Source organism: Nanorana parkeri, unplaced genomic scaffold, assembly GCF_000935625.1.
Source record: "Nanorana parkeri isolate BGI_ZX_2015 unplaced genomic scaffold, ASM93562v1 scaffold50, whole genome shotgun sequence".
Taxonomy (NCBI): Eukaryota; Metazoa; Chordata; class Amphibia; order Anura; family Dicroglossidae; genus Nanorana; species Nanorana parkeri.
In genome coordinates, this window is record NW_017306318.1 from 1728245 (window position 1) to 1738095 (window position 9851).

General features: G+C 44.0%; 1 protein-coding gene across 1 annotated transcript in view; it reads left to right on the top strand.

Moving 5' to 3' along the window:
• ADA (adenosine deaminase) overlaps window positions 1-9851 on the top strand; it is a 25628-nt gene that overhangs the window by 1726 nt on the left and 14051 nt on the right. Inside the window, exons 2-4 of the mRNA XM_018574782.1 lie at window positions 542-664; window positions 1644-1787; window positions 2513-2628. Coding sequence (XP_018430284.1) covers window positions 651-664; window positions 1644-1787; window positions 2513-2628 — 274 coding nt within the window. The 5' untranslated portion in view covers window positions 542-650. The remainder of the gene's footprint in view (window positions 1-541; window positions 665-1643; window positions 1788-2512; window positions 2629-9851) is intronic.

Here is a 9851-nt window from a genome sequence, read left to right on the forward strand (position 1 = left end):
GGGGGGTGAGAGAGAGGAAAGGGGGGGGAAAAGATGGGGAAGAGAAAGGAAAGGGCGAGGAGGGGAAGGAAATGGTGGGAAAGGGGGAGAAAGAGATGAATGGAAGGGGGAGATAGATGGTCCCTATCAAACAGATGTGGCTCCATTCATCGTCTGCAGCCCGGGGTCTCATCCACTGTATGACGGTTGAGGTTGGAACTGACCCAGGGTTAATGACCTTCTCCCTACCCCAATATGACACGGTTCAAAGCCAGTGTTTGGCCGCCCATGCCCAAGCACTGCTTACTGGTAGATGGAGGAAAAGGTCACATGCTTCCCCATACCTAGAAGTACTTCTACCCGATGTTTCATTTGAGGCTTTGGTGGTTGGGGGTCACCTGCTGACCTTTTTATATATGAAACCAATATGCCTCAGTGTGCCCTAAATGATTCTTTTATGTAGGACCCACTCTTATCTATTTGCATGATCATTTCTGAGGGTGGGGTTCTGTCCTGTGGTGTCTTGCTCTTCTAACTCCAGATCTTCTTTCTTTTTGTCCAGGAAAAGACAGATCCGTGTACCAGCAGACACAGTAGAGGGCCTCCTGAAAATCGTATCCTATGAAGAGCCTCTCAGTCTTACAGAATTCCTGGGCAAATTCAATCACTACATGCCTGCCATCGCGTGAGTAACCCGCCGGCTCTGCCAGATCCCTCCAGCAGATGTTTCCAGAATCCGGATTCGGCTGTGGGAGCTAAGCTGGGACTGCATGCAGGATAGAGGTTCCTGTAGTAACCTTTGGCTGCAAAGAATCCTGTGTAATGGGTTGCTACGGGGGGGGAGGGGGGAATGAGTAGACTGAGGATAAAAAATACATAGGCCGTTATCAGAGATCCTTTTTTATGATAATAGTTGCCTCGATGTTATGTTAATCCAAGGGCATCAATACTTGACTCCATGGCTCTGAATAGGAGTCTGACTACATGAACTCCTGGTTCCATACTAGTACCTTCGAGATGGCCAGACACCTAGCATTTTAGGAAGCTGGTCAGCAAAGGATGTATCTGTATTTCTTTCAGACCAGATTGTACGCAATGCTAAAATTAATAGTTTTGCAGATGCAGCTGGACCAGTCAACATATGGGTCAATCCAGCCAAAATGTTATTCTAGTAATAGGGAGAGACTGGTGGGCTGAGTCAGCACCTGAATTCTTATATGTCTTGGATACTCCAACATTGAAATCTTCCTGCCATAAGTCCTGACTCTACTTCTGTCAACTGAAAGTTTTTGGTGTCCACGCCCACTTTTGTGTTCCTAGCTCCTCCTGTTTCATTCTCCATAATAATAAAAAAATCCAGCAGAGAAGGTTGGAGCCCCTCGTAATGGTCACAGCAGGTTTGCAGATCCAGGAACTTGCCAATAGGGTCTCCCACAGATACAAGCGACTCGGGTTTTTCAACATTGGGATATCAGTGCTGAGAAAGCTTTTAAGAAAAATGAGCAATGAGTTCATATACACCAACCCTACATGTGCCCTAGGTGTGCCCTGTGTGAAGAACATGTTGTACACATTGGGGGATATTTATGGAAACCCATGAAAAAGCTGTGTGCGCTGCTGTGTTAGATAAACTGCATTGACCTAATACTCCTTTACCTCTTCAGGGGTGACCGAGAGGCGATCAAGCAAGTGGCCTATGAATTTGTACAGATGAAAGCCAAAGAAGGCGTGGTTTACGTGGAGGTCAGATACAGCCCCCACTTCCTCGCCAATTCCAAGGTGGACCCCATCCCGTGGGGACAAGAAGAGTAAGTGACATCCATGGGGGACATTGATCTCGGGGACCTACACTGAGGGTGGGTACAACTAAAGATGGCCTTGGTTGGGTGGTTGATTTGACAAATTTGAAATGAAAAGATGTTACCATTGAATAAAATATGAAACATTCTGTATAGTTATTAGATACATGTGACTTATTCACCATTCTGAAATATGAGTCATTGAATAAGTCTCTGAAAAATTGTAGGACTCGCCTTTAATCAAAGAACCGCCAGTATCTTTAAGGTGGATCTAAAGCCACAGCTTTTTTTTTTTTTTTTTAGTTTTGGATACAGCATGGAAGGGTTAGATCCTTTGTCAGCTCCCATGGGGAAATTCGTTCTCTATTTAATGAATTCTCTTATTAATGACCATGATCAACAAGACAGAAAGTAACAGAGGGAAATCTTCCCGTAGGGACACCAGTTCCAGTAACAACTGTCTAAGTCTTTACTTCCTGTTGCATCTCTGGGACAGGAAGTAAAGGGAAATGTCCCCAACAGGGCACAAAGAAGCTTATAGGGTTTTAGCCATAAGGGCCACCCATGGTTGGACTTTTGACTGTTTCAGCAGTAATCGGGGGAAATTCGAGCCATGAATAATGGCCAGCATTAGAGTATCAACGTTTCCAAAAAGCTGGAGTTTGGTTGTAGCCGATTTAAGATGCTTCTTCGATGTGTCCGTGTCCTCCAAGTAACAGGCTTTGTCTCCGCAGGGGTGACATCACTCCAGACGAAGTGGTGAATCTGGTGAACCAAGGGCTGCGGAAAGGGGAGAAAGAATTCAACATCAAAGCCAGGTCTATCCTATGCTGCATGCGGCATATGCCAAGTAATGTATTCCAGCCTCCGCCTGGCGCTCTGTTACTTTTCGTTGCTTACCTTATATTACAGATAACAAAATAACCAGCTCATGTGTTACAAGAGGAGAGAGTCGTGTAACCTCCAGCAGCCAATCAGTGTCCAGCATTTGTCACCCTAGTGTGGGAGGAACCCTGTGCTGAGAAAATGCCATTGGTGACCTCCTTCTGGACACATCTGGCTGTGTCTGACTTCTGAGTCACAGAGTTCACAGGCAGAACTCTAGATATTTGAGCTGGTTCTGGGCCGGTGACTCAGAGAGGATTGGTGTGAAGAGAAAAGAGGACAGCAATGGCTGCCCCCATGCATTTCTCATGACAGAGTCACTTTAAGCAGATGATGGATTGGCTGCTATTGGTAACACCCTAATTATCCAGTGCTGTGGTTTTTGTGTATATATCAGTCCCTTATTTTCTGTCAAAGGGTAAAGCTTCCCCTCAGCTTAATTATGTCACCTATGGTCATCAGCTGTTGTAACAAATTAAAATAAGCTCAGTGTATCTAGCGATTAGAATATCACCACAGATCTTATAATAAGACTCGCGCCAGTATGCAAAAACCAATAGTTGCTGCAAGCACTAATAATATAAACTATAAATCTAAGAAAACAATATTGTAATTGTGCAGCACAATTACAGTATTATATTCCTAATGATTAGAATTTACTGTAAGGTAATTGGCAGTAAACCTAAACCAATGGGAGATGGGTTCCCTTAGAAGGTGGTGTTCCCCTTTAACTATATCCTCCCATATCCTCAATGTACTCCGTTTAGATTGCTTTTTGGAGCGTTCCTGTGTTGTGAACATTAAAAGTACACATATGTTACAATCTGGCTGTACAACCTCTCTACAGTCTTCTCTAGGTTTACAGTACAATGTAATGTGAGGGTCTGCCTAAGCAGTCCTTTTAGTCCTGGTCCACATCTGAGTGTTTTTGGGAAAGCGCGTTTGAGCACTGCGTTTGCCGTGTGGTTCCATTGATTGTAATGGGGTCATATCCATGCGGTAAAAAGGCTCCTGCATCTTTTTGTGCAACAAGTGACCCGCATTTTTTTTGCTGCTGCACTTGTGCGTGTTTGCACACTTAGAAACGCGGTAGAAAACCACGTGATTTGCCGGCCGCAATTGGGGTGCCATTAGAAATGAATGGCACCACAAGGGCGTCTCGCATTTGTGCGCGATTCTTTGAGTGCACAGCAATCGTGAATTGCTGCACGTTCTCGGAAGGCTCACATGTGACCCAGGCTTTAGTATCCAGTCAGATAGCCCATTGCATGACATAGTTGTTGGTAGATCTAAAGGAGTTTGTACAATCAGATCTTCTTGTGTATGGTTATCATTACTTCGTGCCTAGGGCATGTTTGTATGTGTATGCGTATGCAGCATGATGGCAACTGCAGGCCAATATGGTGGCGGCCTTGGTGTATAGGAGGGGTTAGTTCCTCTTTAACCCCAATACTGATGTGTGTTCATGTTTTTAATACATTTGTTGATGTTTGATAATGCATGCTTAGTGACCAGGCATAGGCACAAACAAGCCCCATTTCCTGTGGGGTAGTGTCCTATGGTCCCATCTTTCAGTGGAAGCCTATGGACAGCTGTGGCAGGAGAGTGTCACAGAGGCTGCAGAACCTCTTCTTCTCCCAGCTTGCTGTCCGCATTACATAAACATTTCAGGTGATTTATCCATGATCATATTTTTTTGGTGACCATAAGGCTACATCCCCCCTCCACACCCCCGGCATGACATGGGGGTCACCATTCATGACTACAAAAGATGCATTTTGCTGAAATAACTCGGTACTCTAAATCATTGAAATACTAAATAGAAAATAGAGTCAATCCTTTCCTGAACCTCGGCACAGACATGGACGGGAGTCCCCAGTGCATTGCATCCGTGATCCACTGATCGTGGTTGTAGGGCTTTTACTGGCTTCAGTGCAACACAATAAAAGCACATTTTCATCTTTTATAAAGTGCAATTATTTATTTATTTTTAAGATGGAATTTCTCTTTAACGCTCCAAAGCACAGAAGTGTGACTGCAGGCTAATTCAGAAGAGATGTAATTGCACTGTCTGACATACATATAACCTCTAGATCAGTGGTTCTCAGCCTGTGTAACCTCAGGACCCACATTTGTCCTTGGTCATCAAGTCACGACCCAAGTCGCACTGCAATGGAATGCACAGAATTGGGTTACACGCTGCAAAAAAATGTTTAAGATCCACCCAGTTTCCCTCGTAAGGAGAGCTGGAGTGGATCCTCAGCCTGGGGTCCAGTGTGGGCTGCTGTGCTGTGACGGAGCTCCATCCATATGCGCATTGCTTGTACAGCTCCCTTGCATGCCCTGTAGAGGTGCCGGGAGCCAGAATGTGATGTCACTTCGGTCCAGGCATCTCTACAGGACACATGAGGGAAGCTATAAGCAATGCATGTATGGATGGAGCTCCCTCGCGGCCATACCCCCCATCCCATCCCACCTCAAGCTGACACTCGGCACCGAGCAGCATATTTTGAATGGCTGCTTGGCGAGAGACCTGACAGTGCTGCGCTAGGGGGAGGCAAAGGAGTCTCTCACCTAGAAAAGTGGAAAGCATGTGGCGACCCATTGAACATGAGGTCACGACCCACTTTTGAGTCACGACCCACCAGTTGAGAACCAAGGCTCTACAGGGTACGCGAGTGAGCTGTAAGCAATGCAAGTATGGATGAAGCTCCCTCGCAGGCATAGCCCCAGCCCACCCGACCTCAAGCAGACACTCTGCACCGGGCAACATATTTTGAATTGCTGCTTGGCGCGAGAACTGACACTGCTGTGCTAGGGGGAGGCTGAGGAGCCTCTCACCTAGAAAAGTGGAAGGCACACAGGGAGCCACTGAACACGGGGTCGCCACCCACTTTTGGGTCACGACCCACCAGTTGAGAACCAGGGATATAGAAGTTCATAAACTTGTACAAATGTGAAAAAATAGCGTGCAGGTTCATTTTCGAATCACTTCCCTTGAATATGTACAGAAATAGTGTCCTTCCAAGTATTCCAGCGTGACGGTAAAGTTTGTTTTGAATAGCAGGTATCCACAGAGACAGTATGTTGACATAGTTTGCGGGGACCTGTGACCTTATTATGTGGTTGTAGTACCACGAGGCTGCACAATGCACATCCTTGTTGCTGAATGCTGAGCACACATAGGTCTTCCCTTTTCTGTGTGTTTACTTTGGCAGGTAATGATTCCACATTGCTGACATAGCTGCAGTTGCCTGTTGGTAAACTCGCTCTTGAACCCTTTTATAAAAAACAACAACTTTCTTTATAGTACAGATAACCAAAACAGCTCTCAGAGGCCTTATCTAATGTAAACAGCGGTGTGCATGGTTCCTGGTGGCATGGAGAAAGTATATTCCATGTGACAGTTCTCCTGGTGGTATTTGCTAATTGTAGCAATGTATTGGCCCAGGTATTGGCTTGTAAGGCTCAGAGAGATTCATTCACATATGGTATGATGGAAGCTGTAGTCATGTAGTACTCTATGACTACACCTCTATATACAAACATGCCATGTAGTCATGTGACCACGTCCGTCATTCCCCACACAATAGAGATGTTTGGGACCATGCAGAAAGTATTGCCCAGATCTTTTTATAGACTTGGGTGGTCGTAGAAAAGGAAAATCGATTTTGATCGGACTGTCTGGACACAATTGTATGTGGATCGGCCAACACATGGACACAGACTGATCACCAGAGGCCAGTGATGACCAGCGAGATGCTGAACTGCCAGGTTGGAAAATGAAAAAGCAAATCATATTGTTCTCTAACCGATATCTGCTGTCGGCAGCGGTCGATATCTGCCGTCGGCAGCGGTCGATATCTGCTCTCGGCAGTTCCCGATATCTCCCCTCTCGGCAGCGGCCGATATATCTCCTTCCCTTAATGGTTAATCTACAAACCTCTATATTTATGCTTATCAGACATTTAACTATTGCAGTGCAGCCCCCCTGCAGAGCTCTCACAGCTCCTCTGCACTGCAAAAGTTAAATGTTTGATCAGCATAAATACAAGGGTTTTTTTCCAGCCTGGAACTCAGCTTTAAAGCAAGTTTTGATGTGACTTGTACATTTAACAAGTGCTTGCTCTTTCTTGTTGATTTAAATCTCGAGTTTTGTAGATTAGCCATAGGATGGTACAAATGATGTCTTGAAATGTACCCTCCAAGGTGTGTATGAAATTGTCTGATGGATATGATGTACTCATTCAATTGCTTAGTGGTGTTTGGCTGCTGTTGTATGGGTGTATAATGTTCTGTTTCCATTAATAAGAATGATATAATGAAATATAAAACCCTAGATGGACGGCTTAGAGGAATATTAGTTGTCCTCATGCAATACAATTTCTCAGTGCTGGAGGAATCTTGGCACCGTGGCAGTGACTATAGAGTCATGACTTGTCACTTAGGGAAGTAGGACAGGAAAAACCAGTAGTTATATGCAGATCTGGCTAAATTGTCTCGTCCTCATTGGTCTGCGGTCTCTATTGATGCGACACAAGTCCAATGTTCCTGGTCAGCCAGAGATCATGTGTGCTTGGCTTCAGGTTGTATAAGAGGGCTCTGGAGATACATTTGTTAACTGAAAGCAATCCGCTTTGGTAAAAAAGTTGATACGTGTCTTGCTGATTCATGTGCAGTTTGAAATGTCAACGCATGCTAGCAAAACAGCTGCTTGATTGAAAGGTCTTTACTATCCACAGCTCTCTATATAAATGTTAGCAAAGTACCGTAGATATAAAATATTTCTTATTCTCTAAAACATAAAAGATGTTAATAATAAATATTTTAAAGAAATAACAACCATTTAGTAATATATAGTAATATAGACCAGTGTGGACCTTTTATTATTATGTAGTAAAGAATGGAATGGAATTTTCCATGAATTCCTTCTAATTGTAAGGTGAAATGAGACCCCTCCTCTTTAAAAGGCAACTTTTCCACATTCATATGAATACAATGTTTCTGGTACTGCTGTCCCAACATATATTAATCAAAACATATTAATCAACCACATGATAATAAAGATTTGGTTTGTCTATCTGGCAGATATACACTCACTGGCCACCTTGCTAGTACCAGGTTGTCCCCCCTTTGCCTTAATTCTTCGTGGCATAGATTCAACAAGGTGTTGGAAACATTCCTCAGAGATTTTGGTCCGGATTGTCATGATCGAATCACGCAGTTGCTGCAGATTTGTCGGCTGCAAATCCATGATGCCAATCTCCCGTTCCACCACATCCCAAAGGTGCTCTATTGGATGGAGATCTGGTGACTATGGAGGCCTGTTGAGTACAGTGAACTCATTGTCATGTTCAAGAAACCAGTTTGGGATGATTCTAGCTTTGTGACATGGTATGCTATCCTGCTGGCAGTATCCATCAGAAGATGGTCATAAAGGGATGGACATGGTCAGCAACTATACTCGGGTAGGCTGTGACATTTAAATGATGCTCAGCTGTTACTGAGGGGCCCAAAGTGTGCCAAGAAAATATCCCCCATACCATTACACCACCAGCCGGAAACCGGTGATACAAGGCAAATGCCAAATTCTGATCTGACCATCTGAATGTCACAGCAGAAATCAAAACTTATCAGACCAGGCAACGTTTTTTCCAATGTTCTATTGTCTAATTTTGGTGAGCCTGTGTGAATTGTAGCCTCCGTTTCCTGTTCTTAGCTGACAGGAGTGGCACCCGGTGTGGTCTTCTGCTGCTGTAGCCAATCTGCTTCAAGGTGTTGTACATTTTGGAGATGTTTTGTATACCTTTCTATCAGCTTTAACCAGTTTGGCCATTCTCCTGATTAACAAAGCATTTTTGCCCGGAGAACTGCCATTCACTGCATATTTTGTCTTTTTCATACCATTCTCTGTAAGCCGGAGAGATGGTTGTGCGCAGAAATCCGAGCAGATCAGCAGTTTCTGAAATACTTAAACCAGCCCGTCTAGCACCAGCAACCATGCCACGTTCAAAGTCACTTAAATCACCTTTCTTCCCCATTCTAAAGGTTGGTTTGAACTTCAGCAGATTGTCTTGACCATGTCTTCATGCCTAAAGGCATTGAGTAGCTGCCATGTGATTGGCTGATAAGATATTTGCATTAACAAGCAGTTGAACAGGTGTACTAAATAAGGTGTATGTCTAATTATATAGTTGTCCCAGATAGTTTGAGTCCTCCTTGATATATATGAAAGAGTAAACAAAATCATAGGAATATATTAGGGCTGCAGCTAACGATTATTTTCATAATCGATTAGTTGGCCGATTATTAAGTTCATTTAATCGGTTAATCGGATAAAAAAAAAAGGCTCCAGTGATGGACTACTAGACGCTCTAGAATATATCTTCCACCTACACAGCTCTATGTAGGTTCAGATATGTGAACAATGTCACCGGTATCCCATTGAATTGGAGATCTTTGTCTCTATTGTAAATCCTACATCTACACAGCTCTGTATAGGTTTACAATGGCGGGTTGGCGCCTTCTGTTTGCCCTAAGACATATGTCACCATAATAGAGTGATATAAATTGCCGTAATGATTCCCGTGAATCTCTAAAATTGCTGTCATTCCAATCAGGGCTAAACTATGTGGTCAAAGTTACAGTCCTAGCATGAGCTGCAAAGTCGTATGGCACATAGTCAAAATATATAAGCAGATTAAAGTTCAGTTTTAAGGGGGGCTTTGAGCACCAGAGCTTGTGCAAGAATTTGAATATTTCATCTTCAATGGTTCTAGTTGTGCAGACTTCCTTATGAATGGTTTGTAGGTCTCTGACAAAAGTAAAACTTCTGCTGGCAGAAACTGCGTTGGCTGTAAAAAGGTGTTGATTATTCATTTGTGGGTGCGTATATGTGATGGTTCCAGCTGACCCCTTGAGGATATCCTGATGATTCACTGCTCTGTGTAAATCTCTTTGGCTTATCGTGCTTCTCAGATGCCCGCATGAATCACTTAGTCTGTGATGTGACTTCTGGCCTCTACACAGGTGATAACTGAGCAGCCCGGTCTTTGTTTATATACTGGAGTGGGAGGTGTTGGCGTTGATTGGGGTGTTGGGCAATTCTTTACCTCTATGGTTGTCAGCAATAGTACACAGAGATAAAGGAACTGACTGGCACCCTTTCATAAATTCTTACTCTCACCG